At 38.8% G+C, this 21132-nt stretch overlaps 1 protein-coding gene across 3 annotated transcripts in view; it reads right to left on the minus strand.

Annotated features, from left to right (window-relative positions):
* Positions 1-8305: 8305 nt before the first annotated feature.
* Positions 8306-21132, minus strand: part of Scp2 (sterol carrier protein 2) — a 98493-nt gene continuing 85666 nt past the window's right edge. For 2 of the 3 annotated variants that reach the window (XM_076860342.1, XM_076860345.2), the window contains 2 exons: positions 11968-12047; positions 8306-9345 (listed from right to left, as the gene is read on the minus strand). In XM_076860342.1, coding sequence (XP_076716457.1) covers positions 9250-9345; positions 11968-12047 — 176 coding nt within the window. In that variant the 3' untranslated portion in view covers positions 8306-9249. The remainder of the gene's footprint in view (positions 9346-11967; positions 12048-21132) is intronic. The other variant, XM_076860346.2, reaches the window with a different exon arrangement.

Genomic DNA, 21132 nt, shown 5'->3' on the forward strand with positions numbered 1-21132 from the left:
CAATGAGCCTAGATTCATGTGCAGCTAAAAGAACAGGATTCTATTAGCTTGAATATCCATGAACTAAAATCCAGGACAGTGAGAGCCAGCATATACTGAGTGCCCACAGGCACTGTCCTAAATCTTAAGTATCCTGTCATCCCAACCCAGGGGAAAGTAGGCTCTACATTTGTAATTGCCAGGGCCAGCCCCTTGGCACACCACTCACTGTTCTCCATCTCCCACTGACTGAAAAAGGCACTGCCAAACCAATGTCCATACATGCTTTGTGGCTGCCTGATGCTATGGACACAATCATTTGTCTGAGGCACAGACCCTTTGAGGGTCTCTGGTGGGAAAATGGAGGCAATCCTGGTGCTCCAGAAACAAGTCTTCTAGCTTTTAGAAGAGTTGTAAAGATCCCAGAAGATCGGAAGTCTGAAGCAGGAAGATCACAAGTTCGAAGCCAGCCTCAGCAACTTAGTGAGGCCTTGAACAATGTAGCAAGACCCTGCCTCAAAAAAAAAAAAATTTTCTTTTTGTTTTGGTTCTACTTAGTTATACATGACAGCAGAATGCATTTCAATTTGTTGTACATAAATAGAGCACAATATCTCAGTTCTCTGGTTTTACTTTATGTAGTGTCACACCATTCATGCAATCATATATGTACCTAGGGTAATGATGTCTGTCTCATTCCACCATCTTTCCTGACCCATGCCCCCTCCCCTCCCCACCCTCCCTTTTACCCAAAGTTGCTCCATTCTGCCCCTCCCCCATTATGGATCAGCATCCACTAATCAGAGAAAACATTCGGCCTTTTGTTTTTTGGGTTTGGCTTACTTTGCTTAGCATGATATTCTCCAACTCTATCCATTTACCTGCAAATGCCATAATTTTATTCTCTTTCAATGCTGAGTACTATTTTATTGTGTAAATATACTAGTTTTTTTAAAAAAATTATCCTAATTTGTTATATATAACAGAAGAACACATTACAATTCACACTACACATATAGAGCATAATTTTTCATATCTCTGGCTGTATATAAAGTATATTCACACCATTTGTGTCTTCATACATGTGCTTAGGGTAATGATGTCCATCTCATTTCACCATCTTTTTTACCCCCTTGCTCCCTCTTTTCCCATCTCTCCCCTTTGCCCCATCTAGAGTTCGTCTAATCTTCCCATGCTCCCCCTCCCTACCCCACTATGAATCAGCCTCCTTATATCAGAGAAGACATTTGGCATTTGTTTTTTTGGAATTGACTAACTTCATTTAGCATTATATTCTCCAACTCCATCCGTTTACCTGCAAATGCCATGATTTTATTGTCTTTTACTGTTGAATAATATTCCATTGTGTATATATACCACATTTTCTTTATCCATTCATCTACTGAAGGGCATCTAGGTGGGTTCCTCAGTTTAGCTATTGTGAATTGTGCTGCAATAAACATTGATGTGGCTATTTCCCTGTAGTATGCTGTTTTTAAGTCCTTTGATACCATAGTTTCTTTATCCATTCATCTATTGATGGACATCTAGGTTGTTTCACAGTTTAGCTATTGTGAATTGTTCTGCTAAGAACATTGATGTGGCTGCCTCACTCTATTGTGTTGATTTTAAGTCCTTTGGGTATAGAACGAGGAGTGGGATAGCTGAGTAAAATGGTGGTTCCATTCCGAGTTTTCTGAGGCGTATCCATACTGCTTTCCAACGTGATTATTCCAATTTGTAGTCCTATCAGCAATGTATGAGTATACCTTTTCCCCCACATCCTTATTATTGCTTGTATTCTTGATAACTGCCATTCTGTCTCAAAATTTATACACACACACATACACACACACACACACACACACACAGAAAGGGCTGGGGATGTGTCTCAATGGCTAAGTGCCCCTGGGTTCAATCCCTGGTCCAAAAATAAATAAATAAATAAATTGTAAAGACAGTTGAGTTTGAAATTTGGGTTTCCTAACTCTACTTGCTACTTCAACTCCTTCATGCTGCTCCCCAATTTCAGATCCTATTTGATATTACAATGGCACATAGTATCATGCAAGCCTTGAATGTAGACCTGGGTTCAAATGAAAATAAAAATAGTACCTACACATCACAGAATGTCTACATTAAATGGGGAGTTGCAAGTATGAGATTCTGTAGAGCACCTGGTACATGATAAGCATTCCATAAATGGCAACTGTAATTATTACATAACTATCATCCACACTTAACTAGCATTCAGTAGATATTAAAACAGTAATGTTAAGTGGTAAGAATCAAACAGAACTTCGCCACTACCTGGGACAAGGGCTTTCTAACAAAACAGAAACAAAGAACACTCAGTAGGGAGGAAAGACAGACACTGTAGAGATAACTGGGGCTGAAGAATAGGAACGCTCTCAAGAGGGTCTAATGAAGAAAAGGGAGAAAGGAGCAATGAGCTGTTATATTTCATCATCAGAGAAGATTACTCTCTCACCTTGAGCTGATGGCCCAAGACCTTTCCTTATTAATACTGAGCTACAACAGTGGCTTGATCAAATCACATGGTGTCATTTGGGGTGTATGGATTCCATCTGAAGGATCTTGATAAGACTCACCAAGGAACAAGCAGAGAATGATGAAAAAGCCACTTTGTGCCATCAGGTGTACAAAGTCTCTGGACTCTGACAACGTCTTATGAAGACTCTTCATTATTGAACTTTTCTTGCCATATTATTATATTTTTCAACTTTGTTTTCTGGATTATGAGCCTTCCAGGGCAAGAACCTCATTTCATGTAATGTGAGGTCTCCTTTCCAGCCCTAAAAAACATTGTAATAGGTAGATCACAAGATGCCCCCTAAGATGTCCACGTCTTAATCCTAGAATCTGTGAATATGTTACATGACACCAAGGATTTAGGAGCTATAATTAAGACTACAGAGACCCCTCCTTAGTGCTAAGCATCAAACCAAGGGTCTCAGGCATGCTAAGCAAGCATTCTACCAATCCAAGGTTATGGACCCGAAAATAGGGAGTTTGTCATGGATTTTCCAGATTTGCCTAGTCTAATCATGTGAGCTATTAAAAACAGAGGCATGTCTGTGGCTGGAGGTAGGAGAACTGAAGAGGAATGGTCGGTCAGAGAAATTTGAAATGTGAGACATACTTGACTAGCTTTAATGAAGGGACCATGAGCCAGGGAATGAGGCAGCTCTAGAAGCTGCAACATTCTCAGGCTGCCTACAGGGACTTCAGTCCTTTGGAGCATGGAACTGAGTTCTGCCCACATCCCAAATAAGCACAGGAGCAGGTTTTCCTCCAGAGCCTCCGGATGGGAGCCCAGGGTAGCAATATCTCCACTTCAGCCTTGAGAAAGAGCCAGAACACAGAAACCAGTTGAATACTATCTAAGCCTGGTGCTATTCCTGCCCCTTATTTTAGGAAGCATGCTCAGGGAGGATTCAAAACCTGCTTCCGTGGCCCGGCTGGTGAGTGCTTGGGGCAGGGTTCAAACTTGTCTTCACATTCCAATTCCATTGAGCATGGTCTTCAATGCTGCAGCTAGGGTTCTATGGCTTGAAGATTATAATACCTTAGGCCAAATAAAAACCAACTACAAAAAAGGACAAAACCAAGCCAACACCCCTCCCCACAAAAAAACAGAAAAACACCTCAAGCCTTTTTCACATTATGAAAATGTAAAAGCTTTTGAATATTGCTCCAAAGTAAATTATGAACAAGTCAGGGTATAAACAAGTAAAAAACAAACAAACAAATATTTTGATAAAGCAAAAATAGAAATCCTCAAGTGGCTATCAATGAGATAGCACTTCCTCCCACTCAGATGATCTTTCAGCCACTATTAATGTCCATCCATCTCTTGAAATGAAAGGCTCTCAGTGTTTGCAGTGGGGTTTAGGAACATCTCTGACTGGAGTTTCCAGTCTACTCATGACCGATTTTTATTGTCAGGAAGTTCAACTGATTTTTCAGTCTTAAATTTATCTATTTTTCCCTTTACTTCTAACAACTAAGCAAAACAGTTCCTCCCCCTCTTTCGGTCTTTCCATCTCTCAAATATTTGTGAACTGATATCACACCCTGCCTTTGGGTATCATTTTGCCAATCCTAAGCCTCTTTCAGCCTGCTTAAGTCAATCATTCTCCCACACTACTGTGTCTTCATGCCCAAAACCCTTTTCCATTTATTTCTGTCCTAACGTCTACTCTTAAACAGACAATGGTCTGCACAGTACAAAAGATGCCATGTTCCAAAAGGCGAATTACATAATAACTTGCAGTGGAAAATTTAAGTGTTGTTGGGTAGTTGGTTAGAAAACTAGTACTAACAGCTTCTCTGCCTACAATTTAAACAAATAAAAGACTATCATACATTTTCCCCAATTCTACATAAAAGTTTATGGCTACAGATACAGCAACTAAAAGGTCAAGTGCTTACTACATGCTGCTGAAAACAGTATTGTGACTATTTACAAAGTATTTAAATGACTATTAGTATAATAGGCTAAATGGACATCACTTTTTGCAGTAAGTTTTGGATATATTTTTGAAAAAACATTTCTTCAAGAACTCTGGCTAAAATGTCATACCAGATTAAAGTTACAGCCAAATGGAATCAGACTCCACATTTCTTAAAGGCCAGAAATCTGGCCCAATATTCTCTGTTCTTACCAAGAACTAAAGAACTGTTTGTTTGCAGCAGTCTCCAGATAGATCTAATGTTGGCCCTTTCCAGAAGATTTTGTAACACTCTATTGAGAAAAACTCTAAAATTTGGCCAGAGTTGGCTGTTATTTCTGATAGCATGTAAACCCTTCAGGCCCCTCATGAGCCATTTAGTACAAATTCCTAATTCATGTCAGTGTTGTCTCTAAACAACTTCAACCCCACGGAGTAATTTACTAGGAGGTACTATCTGGCCAGTTACCTTTCCTTTCTAGTCAATAACATCAAGCAACTTCTTTGTGTTCAACAAGCAATCATGGCATGGACTTCTGGAACTATAATTTTTGGCCAAATGAAAACCTTCTGAAAGTCATACCAAATAATTCTATACCCATTCAATTAGTTACAGAAGCTATTAAATTTAAGTGATTTTAGAGGTAACTGTAAGGATGCAGATAGTCAACAAAAGTAAATTATTCTCCATCCTAAAGCCAGCCCATTATTTGGTCCCAAAGGATTATTTCAGAGTATACCAGTGAATTTCTTCAAGTGAAACAAATCTCTTAAATAATAGTAGGCCTCATTCACTGAGTACCTACTGTGTACTTGACATTTTACAGCTACAATTGCTAATCCTTACAACCACAGGTTGGCACTACTATTGCCATCTCATACAGGGAGAAACAGGCTTCCAGTCCTTACTTATTATTAGCTCAAGGTCACAAAGCTATTTAAGTACCACAGCTAGAAACAGAACCGACATCAGATGGGCCCCAAAGTTTCCCCACCATTCCAGGCCTGCTCTTAATGTATTACTTTCTAAAACCACTAAAATTTCAGAAGATAAAGATGCTAGCTACAGGCTTTAATTTCCTGTTTCTTTTTCCTTAAAGTGACAATAATATTGAGGAAAATGGAAGGATATTTATATGTGACTGAACCTTTTAATAGGTATTTTACAATCTACAAAAGGACTTTAATGGTCTTTGGTTTAACCCTAATTTGTTTAAGAAATAGCTATTTTTTTCTTTTTTTATTATTAGTTGTTGAAAACATTACAAAGCTCTTGACATCATATTTCATACATTTGATTCAAGCAGATTATGAACTCCCAATTTTACCCCGTATACATATTGCAGATTCACATCGGTTCCACATCCACTTTTTTACATACTACCATACTAGTGTCTGTTGTATTCTGCTGCCTTTCCTATCCTCTACTATCCCCCCTCCCCTCCCCTCCCCTCCCCTCCCCTCCCATCTTCTCTCTCTACCCCATCTACTGTAATTCATTTCTCTCTCGTTTTTTCCCCTTTCCCCTCACTTCCTCTTATATGTAATTTTGTATAACAATGAGGGTCTCCTTCTATTGACCTTAACTTGATGGGCCACTACATTAACACTGGACACACAGAGATGAATAATGGTTTCTATATTCAAGGTGTTTATGGTCTAATGAGACACATCTACCCCCAAATGAATGGTCCCCCTTTTGCAGAGGAAGAAATTAAAGGCTGGTGAGGCCTGAATGTCTTGTCTTGACTTAGCTTCAGGAGGCAGAGACAGGACCAGTTACCAGGTTCTGCCAGCTCTACCTCTGCCTACTTTTTCACATCTATCTCCATTACTGATACCCTACTGCACTCCGCCACCTTCTTGCATGTGGACATCCATTCTGCAACCCTCAGCCTCACATGTCCTCTACACAGCAGCTACGGGGATAGCTGAAGATATCTCACTCCCCTGCTTTCAGTTCACTGCTTTGGTGGCCATCAATTCTATTCACAAATATTCTAACTCCATCCTTTCTTTCTGGTACATGGTAGGGTTTAGAAGTTAAATGGGGCACATGACTTTCTTTGAACAATGAAATGGTAGCAAAAGTGATATGTATCACTTCTGAGTGGAAGCTCTAAGAGCACTTTTTCTCTTCTCTGCCAAAATGATGTTCTAGATAGTGGTTATTCTGTTAGCCTGGGCTCCATACTGAGAAAAAGATAGCAAGGTAGTCATGCAGCATGAAAAATAAATATGTAAAGCTGTATCTTCAACCACTCCAACTGCACTAAAATGAAACACAAAAGTCTTACCATAAAGAACAAATTCCAATATAACTATCTCCTATGTACCTTCTGATCTTATCTTGGGCCTGTCCTTCTCACTTGCGTATATGGCCGCTTACAATTTTAAGAATGAGCCAAGCTCCTTTCCACCCTTTAATGCAAGATCCTTGGCATGGTTTGCTCTTTCCTAACCTTCAGAGCTCAGCTTAAAAATTACTTCCTCAGAGATGTCTCCCTTAATCACATCATCAAAGAAGACCTTCACTGTGATTCTCCATCACCACACCCTGATCACCTGCTGCATGGCATTTCAGTTTGACTCTTTGTCCCAGTGGACTGTAAGCATTGTGAGGGAAGAACTTACCAATATCTCCAGTGCCCAACACTCTACTTTCTAGAAAGTACCTGATCTATGATAGGCACTCAATAAAAACTTGGTAAATGAACAAATGAAAAGGACTAGACTCCAGAAATGAGATAGAACATTACAGATAGCCTATCACAGGAACAAATGGTGGTGGTAATGGTGAGGATGGAAGGGAACTCATGTTTATTGAGGACTGTCAGGGACCAGCACTGTTTTCATACAGATCAGGTAACACAACTAGTAACAATTTTAACCCTGACCTCTAAACCATAACATTAGGGAAAAAATAAAACTGATAGTTTTTTTTTCCCAGTAAGTACCTGTTGTACACATAAATTTTATTTATATACAAATACATTTCTATTCCAAGAATCAGTTTTTGTTTTTAATAGGATCATCCTAAAGTCTATTTCAGGCATCTCATGTTTTCAGGGACCAGTGAGGGCAGAATAAAACAGCAAATTCAAATCAGTAGATTTATCATTTCATTGAAACTTCTTTCTTAAAGTCATTTTTTTGTCAGAGGAAGAAGTCACTATGATTAGGAAGTCAAGTTCTGAATTTATTCTATGGGACTCGGGAACAACTTGTATTGGCCTAATTTATCCTCTGGCCCTATCACCAAATACTATTCTGCTGGTCACAGAACATACAAAGCTGAATGCCAGCAAGAGCTCCAAACATCTAAAACAAATCAAACAATCTGGGTTTTTTATAGCTAAAGTAACAAAGAAAGTGGGCCTGCATAACTCCCAAACAGTTCTGTTACGCTCTGCATAGACTCTCGGGATTATCAGAGCAGAAGGACCCTCAGGGACCATTTACTTAAATCCCTTCCTTGAATAGTTTAGGAAATAGAGAAGCAAGTTTCCTGGCTCTGGTCTGGTGCTCTTCCCAAGACCCCATACTGACTCCCTAACGAGAGCTGGTCATGTCAAAGCACCCAGCAGGCACTATCCAGAAGATTCAGCTGGTAAACTCCAAGGTTTCTTTTTTTTTTTTTTTTTTTTAAATATTTATTTTTTAGTTGTAGTTGAACACAATACCTTTGTTTTATTTATTTATTTTTATGTGGTGCTGAGAATCAAACCCAGGGCCTCGCATGTCTAGGCGAGCGCTCTACCACTGAGCCACAACCCCAGCCCAATATTTCTCTTATACTCCATCACTTAGAAAACCCTGAGCAGAAAGAACATACACAATGAAACAAAGGAGATCAGCAAGAGTTATTTTAATTTTCTATTAAACATTCTTCCAAAAGCATTATATTTATCCTGTATTTTAGATGTAAGAAATAACATTAGAATTAGAAAAACTAGGAAGATAAATGCAGATAATTAACCAAACATGAAAAAGAAAAATTATAATAAAAAGCTAAGAGCTTTATAAACTTAAATGATTATGAGATAATAATTGGAAAACTATGCATCTAAAATTAAACTTTTTTCAATTATTATTAGCAACAGCATTTTATGACACGAGTACCCTGATTTTTCAAGAAAGAAACCCATTTACAAATACTTTTACTTTAAAAATAGGCCTGTGTTCGCTATAAATGCCCTCCCCTCCAACACAAGCTCTGATTTTATCACTTTATTTGGGAAGAAAAAAAAATCTTTTCTGATGTCATGAAATGCGAAAGTTTACAAGTTTTATTTTGTTTTGTTTTGAAATCTCAGTACAGAATTTTAATTATTAGTAAGAAACTGATTCGGGTCATTAAGTGCATAACACTAATTACTGGCCAGCTTCTGCTATTCTGTTTCTTCCCTAGTTCTCCCAAGAAAAACTTACACTGAATCTTCAGCAGAAAAATCCTTAAATATAATTTCTAAGCAAAATGAGAGCTTTTGTTTGCATAGTTTTTAGATTTTTTTACTGTTCCTAATTTTATTCTGAAACTAATTTACCCCAAACCATAATTACCATATTAACTTTGTCATGCACAGTTGTATGCAATTCCTCAAAGCAGTAGGACACCATCAGGCTCTGTTTACCAAAAGCATAGGAAAAACACAATTGGTTACACACCCATTTAACAAATCTGTCTCATGCTATTTGCCAATGTGTAGTTTCAGTCTAAGTTCTGACAATGAAATATGTGGATATAGATCTATATATCTCATCTCGATTTTCCAAAGTTGCCAAAGGGAATTCTTCACAGCTTAGCTTTGCCTGGTTGAAGCTGAAGATTTTGTAACTTCATTGCTAGGCCCATGTTGCCAGTGATTTTCAATTTGCCTTGAAAGAAGGCCTGTAAGACAAAAAAATACTTATTACTTGGTGGTTTTTGTTTTGAGATTGCTAATGTTTCTAGACTATCCATCCCTGAGATCTGGTATCTACATCACGTAACTTTATTCAAAATACAACACTTGGTTTTCTGGAATAGACATAGAACCAGAATATTCAGGAAGAAGAATATGTAAAGGACATGCTTTACCTATAGCACTGGAAGGAACATCTTTTAGAAACGGAATCTGTCTTTACCTGCCTTACTCAAAGGTGGTACTTTTTCCTCAATATTAGGCAAAGAAAATTCATACTAGATAGATTTCATTTAAAAACATTACATATGGGTTGGAAATACAAACTGAAATTCTCAGTAAACTGCTGGGAGAAGAAGCACACTCAAAACACATTTGGAAAACTCCTGGGATTCAATACCATGTAGATGAAATGCCACCAACTGCTCTGCTCTTTGCTATCCCTGAAAAAGGATGGATTCTCCATCCTCAAGAGGACAGGCCTTCTGCTGTAGGTGCTCAAGTTACTCTCTGGCTCAGTGAGAGGGATTAGACCACTCTGAAGGGCGGGGCTGTGAGCTGTTCCATTTAACAAGGCCTGGGATTAGATCACACAATGTTCGAAATGTTACCATGTAATAAAATCCTGGGGAAACTCTAGAGAAATAGCAAAATTGGGACTGAAGTATGATTTCCTTGACATGATCTCAGTTTTTTAACTCAATTCCTGAAGTAAGGAAGAGCTAGATGAGAAAAGTTTCTGTAATCTTAGCTTTTACACAAGTACACTGAAAAGTAAGGATCTTTGTTGTTTTTTTTCTATACCTCCCGGTAAGGGTGACTAATTCCTTTTTTTTTTTTTTTCCTCCTCTGTCTGGACAAACTAAATATTTCCCTCTTTATATGGCACAAAGCCTTCTGTCTGATGATTTAAAGGTCAGTTCTCTCAGACACAATATATTTAACATATGTCATTTAGAAATATGGACCAGTAGCAGCCCAAGAGAAACTCATCATCTTCTCCTTTTTTTAAGTTAAAAAATAAACTTTTTTTAAACTAATAGAGAAAACATGAATCTCTCTCTTTAGAGAACCCAAACATAAGGATCATTTTAATCTGGCCCCTAGGTGTTCTTCATGTGTGCTTTTAGACTGGAGAGCACATTGCTTTGTTTCAACTGTAGCCAAACACTGAAAGTAGAATTTCCATTGCATTTAATGATTTCCAGTCAAATCCTCTACTGAGCATAAGGGAAGGCCATTAGCACATTAATAGAAATGTCTGCCATTTTAATATTTAATTCCACTGGGTGCTAACAGGTGCTGAATGAAAATAAGCTAACACCTTTCCCCCCCAAATAGGCAGAACATAGATAAACTGAGGGAATGAGGGCAGCAGATGTGTGAAGTTTGAGAACCCTGCCAAGGCTGTGGACAGTACATGCCATGGGACTGGGAATAGCAGCTGGGAAGGAGGATGACAGCCAGCTCCTATACTGGTGGCCTCTGTTTCGTCCAGGTTTCTGGAGCAGGCTCTATGGTAGAAATGTCAATGCCATGGTGTGGATTCAGCTAAAATGGCACACAGGCACATCTCTTTCTAAAAAGCGTTTAAAAAGGAATATAAGTGGGAGTCAGAGTTGGTTGTTTGGGCTAATCTTATGAATTACCAGGGAACAACAGGAACAGGACCTGAAATGAATAAGGCTCAGGCAATTAAAAGAAAGATTTTAGGTTTTTGTTGTTATTTTTCAATGTATCGAGTTGACAGAAAGTTCAGCTTGTCCTGTCTATTGAATGCTGTGCCACCTGAGTATAAGGAGACAATAGATCATTTCGGGACCAGGATGATCCGAATAAGTTATAAATACATTTTAGACAAATAAAATTTAATCCAGCAATAGTTTATAAACCCTAAAAGCATCAGGCATTGTGCTAAATTCTAGAAACACAAAGATCAATAAGATGTGGTTTGTCCTCTGAAACTCACAAACTAATGGGGACAGGCACATTAAGGCACTATGGTAAGTGCTAAGCTAACAGCCCAGTAAGTGGTTCGAAGAGGAACTGCTATATCCCCCCAACAACCTGGAAGTAAATCCTTGGAGATAACATCTGAGGTAATTTCAAAAGACAAGGGAAGGACAGTTCAGAGAAAAAAAAGAACATAGGCAAAGATTTCTGTTCTCAGCATATCCTCCCTCCATTAGGAGCATGAATTCCTCTCCACTGTGCACTACTAACTTCTGGTTATCCTGGGGGCCCACTCCGTATTGTTTCCTCTGTGAGGCGTCCCCTGATGGTCTAGAACACGTGGCTGCTCCTTCTTCCACCCTCCCCAGTGACTTCAAGCTAAGAATGGCACCTTGGATCTTTGGCCACATTTGATCTTTTAAGACCTGTCTTGTTCCAAACTGTGCTTACCCTAAGCATGGACCTATTTCCTACTCTTCCAGCACATAGGACAGGGTGTCTGGCACATAGCTCACTCCACAGGTGCCTGCCATTTTTAGGTGAACATTTGGGAGAACACTGAGTTTTGTGTGTCTGACCACTTTGTACTTCAGGAAGGAAGCTGAATGGGAAGGGCTAAAAGATCCACCTAGTAACAGGATATACATCAAACTCACCGACTGTGGATTCATTTTACCAGTCATTAAAGCCAGTAAGTCCGAGTCAGCCATGGTGATTGTGCAGTCAGCCTTCTTATCTAAAACAGAGACATGAAGGAAAAGGAAGAGAAAAGGGAGAGTGTTCAGTTTCCATATACATTTTAGTCAAGAGCCACTGACTGCAATAGAACCAAACCCAGTCTGAAGCAGCATGGGGAAATGGGCATCCACCTACACTTCTATGATAGCCTAGTAAGATGTGCATAGACTACAACTTCCATATCTAACTGAATGAATTAATTAAGTAAATTATGGTATAGTCATACAATGAGATACAATGTAGTCATTATAAGGGATGATGTGAATCTAGACTTACTGACCTGAAGAAATTTTCATGTTATATTATACATGACTTTGCTATATAAGCCAGTTACAAAAAAAAGCTGCATGATCTCATTTCTGCTTAAAACAGTATCCAAATACATAAGAACAGGACAAACATCTGTCCCCTTAGACAGCAATATTTCCACTTAGACAGCAATAAATTACTTATAGTTATTGTGGACAGATCTAAGGTGACCCCTATGACCTCTGCCTCTTGTCATACATACATGCCACTGTGTAATCCCCTTCCCTCCAATTTGAGTAGGACCTGTGACTTGCTTCTGGCCAAAAGAGTGTGGTGACAGTCAGGGAATGGCAGTCCTGAAATTTTTCTTATGTTATATAAGCCTCCATCTTACTAGCAGACTCACTAGTGACTCTTCTGCTGGCTTTGGATAAACTAGCTGCCATGAGTGACCTTCTCACAGAGAGGGCCATGCTTCCTGAGGAGCTGGAGGGACTCTGACCTGGAGCCAGTAAAATACTGTAGCTGTCATTCTCACATCCATAGAAAATGCATCCTGCCAGCAAATGGAGTGAGCCTGGATGCCAACCCATCCACAGCTAGGCCTCCAGATGAGGGCCCAGCCCTGACCAACACCTTGACTGCAGCCTGTGTGACCCTATGCAGAGGACCCAGTGAGGGTGTCCTCAATCTCCTTAACCATGGACATCTACAATAAATGTGTGTAGTATTTTAAGCTTCTAATTTTGTGATAATTTATTATGCAATAAAAGAAAATGAATACAGTTACCTAGATCCAAAGTTAACAAATTTGCTCTATAAAGAATCAGACACAGGGGTGGGGGGTAGGGGGTGGGGAGGCTGGGGTTGTGGCTCAGTGGTAGAGCACTTGACTAGCTTGTGTGAGGCACTGTATTCGATCCTCAGCACCACATAAAAATAAATAAATAAACAAAAAAACTATTTTCAAAGCAGGTGGCAAATAGAAGAGGAAATTTGCAACTCATATATATCTGACAAAGAATTTGTTGTGTCCAGAACACAGAAAGAACTCCTTCCATTCAGAAAAGCTCAGATAATCAATACAAAAATGGGCCAATGATAATAAGCATAGTGTAAAAAAAGGCTAAGTGGCCGAAACCCGCATTAAAAAGTGCTTAACTTCAATAGTCATTAGAAAATGCATATTACAACTAAGATGAGATAGATGCCACATATCTACTAGAATAAATGGCTGAAATTAAAAAAATATATATATATATAGTTGGGTAGTGATAATATATATATATATATATATATATATATATATGTATATATATGTATATATAAAATATTATAACAGCACTAGTAAGAATGAAGAGCAACTGAAAAGTCAACCCAATAGCAGAGTTGCAGGTACTCTGGAAAACAGACTGGAAGCTTCATATAAACTACATGTACACATACCATGTGAACTAGCTATCCTACACTTACATATTTTCCAAAAGGAAAAGAAAACTTATGTCCACACAAAATCCAATATGTGAACATTTATTGTGGTTTTATTTTTAATTGCCCAAAGCTGGAAAGAGCCCAAATGTGCTTCAACCGGTGAGGAGATAAAGTACTCAGTAACAAAAAAGAAACTACTTGATAATATACAAGCAACAATGCATGAATCTCAATGACAGAAGCAGGCTCCAAAAGCTACACTTTTATGATACAATCTGTATGACACTGTACGAAACACAAAACTACAGGGACAGAAATCAAATCAGTGCTGGCCAGGTCCTGAGGGCAGGAGGAGGGGGATGACAACAAAGGGACATGAGGACACTTTCTGGGGGTGGTGGTGGAAATATTCTATATCTTGAATTTTGGTAGTGGTTATACATCTATGCATTTGTCTAAATTCATAGAATTGTTCAACTAAATAGGGTAGATTTTATTCTATAAAAATCATACCTCAATGAACATTACTTAAGAAAAAAAACCTGTCAGTATCAAGTACTGTCAAAAACATGGAACTGAAACTCTCATATTAAGTGGAAGGGAATATAAAATAGTGCATCTACCTTAAAAACCCGTTTGACCACACTGTACCTTATAACCTAGCATTTTCACCTCTCTATATATGTCCAATGGAAATGAGAACAGATCCATTAAAAGACAAAAGAACCTTCAGAACAGTTTTATGAATAAGCCTCCAAGACGGGAACAACGTTAAACAATCAGTCAATAAACAAATTCCAGGGCATTCACACAGTAAAAACAAGCTATTGCTACATGCAACCATAATACTGAAATTTTAGGCTGCCAGGTGAAAGAAGCCAGACTTAAAAATGAGTAAATATTGTATGGTTCCATTTATATGAATTTCCAAAATAAATAAAATCAATCTGTGGTGAAGGATTCAGAACACAATGTAGATGGTGATGGGTAGGGCCTGGGGGAGGCTTATGGAACGCTGGCAACATTCTCCATCCTGACTTGGGAGGTATGTGCATCTACAAACACTCATCAGCTGTACACTTAGATTTATGCCTTTTACCACAGGCTAGAATTTAATAAAAATATTACCAAAACAAAGCAAAAAAAAAAAAAAAAAAAAAAAAAAACAGGTGGTAGGCTATATTTGGTCTACATGCATAATTCACCTACATGCATAATTCACCAATTCCTGGGCTATGTGGTAGAATTCTGGTATACTCTTCTCTATTTTTTTCTAAATTTTTCATGCCAGGTGTATATTGCCTAAACAATACAACATTTAAAATGTTAATTTTAGTACCATCAAAGTAAAAAGACTGAACAACAAGAACTAATATCTTCTTGCTAAATCAGCCATGTTTACCTTGGGCAAATGGGATGTGTCAAATGCAAAGGGAAAAATTCACTAAGAGACCAGTTTTTTTAGCAGTCAATATTTTAGGCAATCTACTAACATAACAATAGTGCTTTAGCAGCTGGCTCCACCTCTCATTAAGGATTAGAAAATTAAAAAAAAAAAAAAAAGAGGATTACCTCAAATTCAAGTTGACCACTTTCTAAAACCAAGGCACTTTCTAGTCTACTTTTTATTCACTGTATTTATGTGAAACCACCTTACATATTTACATATTTTTCTGCCTGTATTTGTCCAAGAGAATAAAAACTTCAAGGGGGCAGAGCTTCATCAGTTCTGTTCACTGCTATGTTCCCAGGCTACAGAAGAATGCTTTGCACATAAAAAGCAATCAGTAAATGGCTCAGTCAACCTTTGCCTTAATATGAGACAGAGGTAAACTGTTAAAGCATGGCATGCCCATATTATTAAATAACTAGGCAAGAGAGAGAAAAAAATGTTTTTATTTTATGTCTTACAATTCAGGAAGAGTCTCTAACTCAATGTCATTCTATCTTAGCTACTAATGAAATTTTCTCTTATTATGGGGGAAAAAAGGTTTAAAGCCTTCAAAGTAAAGGAATTTACAGTCTAGAAAATGAGTTCTATTGTAGATTATATATATATATATATATATATATATATATATAGAGAGAGAGAGAGAGAGAGAGAGAGAGAGAGAAGTAAAAAGCTAACAAAGTGAGATAGTTGGGCCTGGTTCTAATACTCCAAGAAAGGACTCCTAGTCACTGAAAGGTGACTTGGGGTAGGGGTGAAATCTGTGGCTGCTGTAATACTGACATCTATGGTACTCTCACAATGCTAAGCAGTTCACATACCTGGCCTCATCTGATCTTTATAACAATTCTATGAGAGTTAGAGAGGTCAAAAAACTTGCCCAAGATCACACAGCAGATTCATGTTCTCAAAGCCCATACTCCCAACTCCTGTATTCTATGGCTTTCTTCGGTTATAGGAAAGATGCAAACATTACTGTTATAGTTTGGATCTAGAATGCCCCCAAAAGCTCATATGGTAAAAACATAATCCCCAATGCAGCAAGGCTCAAAGGTGGGGCTTTTGGGCAATGATAGGTCATGTGCACTCTGATTCATCAGTGGATTCATCCATAGTTGGATGGACTACTAGAAGATAGTCCCTAGTTGGAGAAGTTAGGTCACTAGTAGTGTGCCTTCTCTCCCTCTCCCCCTCCCCCTCCCTTCCCCCTTTCTCCTTCCCTATCCCTCCCTCCCTCCCTCCCTCCCTCCCTCCCTCCCTCCCTCTCTCTCTCTCTCTCTCTCTTGTTCCTGGTTGCCATGAGGTAAGCAGCTTTCCTTGCCCATGCCTTCCACCATGATGCACCACCTCATCTCAGGCCCAAAGAAATCGACCCAGCTGGCCATGGATCAAATCCTCTGAAATCATAAGCCAAAATATACCCTCTTCTCTAAGTTGTTCCTGCCAGATATTTTGGTCACAGTGACAAAAAGTTGACAAACATAATCCCTCAACTTAGTTTTGACTGGGCCTTCACCAATTCATTAGCATCTAATGAATCCCAGATGTTTTCCCAGTTCTCCAAGTCCTTTTGGGGGGATTAGCTGACAAGTTTATGCATTTAAACTAATCAGTATTTAATACATGGATTGGGGTGGAAGCTTGGATTTAGTATGCACTTATAAAACTAGGTGCTTTACCTACCTTATTTAATCCTCAAACCAGCTTTACAGGTTATTTTCACCCATTTTCTAAATGAGACACTTAGATTCAGGGAAGATATGTACCTTGTAAGGGACAGAGCCAAGACCCAAACTAAAACAAGGTCTAGGTATCTCCAAAGGCTATGTTCCTTCTAATGTACCTTGGAGGTAGAAGACTCTGAAGCTTTCTCTGTCATGTTACTCTTAAAGGGATAAGGTTGAGAACTCAAGTGCTAGGAGGGAAGAATAAAGAATGAAGGAATACTACATAAATCATGTAATGTTAGATAAATCAAAGCTGGCTTCTTGGAGATATGCTATGTGAATCATTTCAATGGAGAGACGGGAAAGGCGGAACTCATGAAAAAGATACTAAAAGGTATCCAGGAAGCAAGAAAAGATTATGGAAAGTGCACAAAATCTACAAGTCTTTAATATAATCATTACCAAGCTCTTAAAATACAAGCAAATTAAATACATTTAAATGAATTTTACTTCTTTAACAAGAAGTAAACCTCCTAGCCCTATATACAGGTCACAAGAATTAGCAATTCTCCTTCAGATGCCAGTTCAAACTAGGACAAGTTACTGATGCTTTAACATGGCTAATGTCTAACAAATGGTCATTTGTTAGTGGATGTAAAAAGAGCTGGCAATTTCCAGTAGTGGCTTTTACTGGCTAAGACCATTTTTCAACACCACTGCTGACTGCCAACAGGTGTCAGTTTCAGCAGAAATTACCCTGCCCCAGGCTAAGATCTCTTCAGCACCTGAGCACATGAGAAAAGTCACTCTGCAGGGAACAAGGCTTTTCTGAAACCATTCACAAGCAAATTGCCTTTCATGTCAAATGACCAACCAAAAACATTGAAACAGGAGAAAGAGGAGAAATTTCAAAATCACCTTAACATTTGTTGGAAAATATCAACAAACTACTAACTTTAGTTATTTAAAAAAAAAATGGCATTAGTATATTCCCCAAAGCTCTTTCTATTTCTAAAAGAATCCAGATTAAGCTTTAGCTTTTCTTCCTGTACCTTAGAGGGCAGCTCATAGAATGCAGACATAAAATCTTTTTCTGCCTACTTGTTTTGGGGGGGAAAACAAAAAAAGATTATGTGTAAGTCAGGAATCTTCACAACAAAGTCACACTGCCCATACCAGATTCAGGCCCTTACCACTGTTTAGCTTTTCCTTCTTTATCCTCTCACTGATTCCTTATCAACAGTGCACATAAAATGCTCTTAACTTTTTCTCCTGCTTCCAAGCTCTACACTCTATTCCAGGAGCTTTGTCAACCTACTCTCCCCTTGAAGTGCCCCTGAATATTTAAGCACCCTTGCAGAAAAAGAAGTATTCATCCCACCCTGCTAGGCTAACCCTCCTTTCACTGTGCCTGTGCTCCTGATGTCATCATCTCCTTCAGGACCTTCCTCAATACTGTATCAAAAATGAAGCACTATCATCTGTGATAGACCTCTCTCTCCTGCACAGATTCCAGGACCCACCAATTTTACCTCAAATACCCCAGCATTGACCTTGAACACCCTCCTCTGCTCACTGCCACATTATGCTGCTCACTCAGTGGTGACATCCATCCTAACTGCTCTCTCTGCCTCTGATCACTCCCTTTCCAGTTCATCAGGTCCAAAGCACCAGCTTCATCTTCTAAAATACAGCTCGGACTTTTACTATTTTCTACTTAAAAAACAAAGGATTCACTATGTATCAAATAACTTTCAAAGTTCCTATCATGACCCTTTAAACCCTTCAAAAAGCAGGTCCCAATCTATCATACATCTAAATTACACTAAACCCTGTCAGACAAGAGAAATTTAACAGTGTGATACAGCTACTACTGAGTGAAGGCTTGCTGAGTGCCATTCATTCAGTTGTTTGAATATCTTGATTTTTGAAGGCCTACCATGTGTCAGGTACTGTTCTGGGGCTAGAAAGGCAGCAGTGAATCTAACAGGCAAAAAGCTCTGCCTTCAGAGATTACAACTCACATGGGGAGATGAACAATAAGTAGATAAATAAAAAATTATTATATAGTATATCACAGAGTAACAAATACTATGGAGAAAAATAAGGTAGAAAACCACAACAGGGGGCTGGGGTTGTGGCTCAGTGGTAGAGCACTCGCCTAGCATGTGTAAGGCTCTGAGTTCAATCCTCAGCACCACATAAAATTAAATAAATAAATAAAGGTATTGTGTTCAACTACAACTAAAAAAAACATCCAAAATGATTAAGAACACACACACAATTGGGAATGACAATGGGGTATGATTTTTTAAAAGGGTGGTTAGGGAAGGGCCCCTGGGACAAAGATCTGAAGGAACTGCCCAGAGAGCCAGGAAGAAACAGAGAGCAGAAAATCCCCTACCCATCGAGAATACCTCACATTCATGAAATAGCAAATAGACCAGTGTTACTGATGCAAAGTGAGGGAGAATGTGCCAAGACCAAAAAAAAAAAAAAAAAAAAACTGGGGACAGATCATGAGGTGCCATTGTAGGATTTCTGCTTTTACCTGGAATGAGTTGAAGGTCATCAGATGGTTTTGAGAAGAGGAGGGCAAAAACTGGACTTGAGTTTTTAAATGATCACTCTGGCTAGTTGTGCAAATGAACAGAAGCTAGCAGACTCAGCAAAAATAAGAGGACAGCTCAGACCAGGTGGTAGGAGTAGAGGACAGGATTTGCTGCTGGGTTAGACTGTGTAGTATGAGAGAAAGTGGGGGTCAAGGATGACTTCAAGGCTTTTGGACTAAGGAAACAGTAGAACACATGAGTACAGTGGGAGGAGTACACACTGCAGGAGAAGGATCAAGAGTTCAGTTTGACACTTGTTAGCTTTGACATATCTGCTAGGTATTGCTATACTTTGAATGAATGTTTCCTCTAAAAATTGCATGGCCATTGTAAGAGCATTAAGAGGTGAAGCCTTTAAGAGGTGAATAGGCCAAGAGGGCTCTGCTCTCATGAATAGAGTAATGCCATTGTTGCAGGACTGGGCTCCTGAAAAAAGGGTAAGTTCTGCCTCACCCTTCTTCTTCCCTCCTCTCGTTCTGTCTCAAGCACATTCACTTGCCCTTTCACTATATTATAATGCAGTAAGAAAAGTTCTCACCAGATACATCTGCTCATTATTGGACTTCCAGTCTCCAGAACCATAAGCCAAATACATTTCTTTTTTTTTAATATTTTTTTTAGATGTGTAGACCTTTATTTTATTCATTTTACTTATACATGGTGCTGAGAATTGAGCGCAGTGCCTCACACATGCTAGGCAAGCACTCTACCACTGAGTCACAGCCTCAGCCCCAGCCAAATACATTTCTAATGTTCATAATTTACCCAGTCTGTGATATTCTGTTATAGTCACAGAAAACACCCTAAGACAGGTGTCCTAGAAAACTTGCCATTTAAGCAGCTGGATAAACCCCTTGGAGTTCAGTGGCTGGATACTTGCTAAACACATACATCTGGGAATCATCACTGTAGATTGTTCTAAAAGCATGAAACTAGATGAGATCCCCAGGGAGTGAATGAAATAGAGCTGAGCCTTGTAACACTCATGAACTTGAGAGACAAGGAGAAATCAGCAAGAGAGGCCAGGAAGGACCAGCCTGGAAGAGGAAAAGCTGGAATTATAATATCATGAGGGTGGGAAATTAACCACTGAATTCAGCAAGATAGTGGCTATTGATGACTTTGGCAAAAACAGATTTATGATACTGATCAGGAAAAAAGGTGACTGGAATGAATTCAAGAAAGATTTGGATGAGAAGAAGAGGAAATAGTAGCAAAGCCAGTCTTCCAAGGCCATACATATAGCCATGAACTGGACCATGTTCTTTACAGGCTAATTAAAAGAATATTCCTAACCCTTCCATTAACACTATGAAATAGGAACCATTTATCAGGCCCATCTACACATGAGAAAATCACGGTTAAGAGAAGTAAATAACTGGTACAAGGTCAGAATCTTAGAGAGGCAGGGCCAGGACCCCAACCTAAGATTATTATTATTTTTTTTTTTAAAGAGAGAGAGAGAGAGAGAGAGAGAGAGAGAGAGAGAGAAGGAGAAGGAGGAGAGAATTTTTTAGTATTTATTTATTTATTTATTTTTTAGTTTTTGGCAGACACAAATCTTTATTTGTATGTGGTGCTGAGGATCGAACCCAGGCGGCACGCATGCCAGGCGAGCGCACTACCGCTTGAGCCACATCCCCAGCCCCCCAACCTAAGATTATTTAATTCCAA

This window comes from Callospermophilus lateralis, chromosome 7, assembly GCF_048772815.1.
Source record: "Callospermophilus lateralis isolate mCalLat2 chromosome 7, mCalLat2.hap1, whole genome shotgun sequence".
Classification (NCBI taxonomy): Eukaryota; Metazoa; Chordata; class Mammalia; order Rodentia; family Sciuridae; genus Callospermophilus; species Callospermophilus lateralis.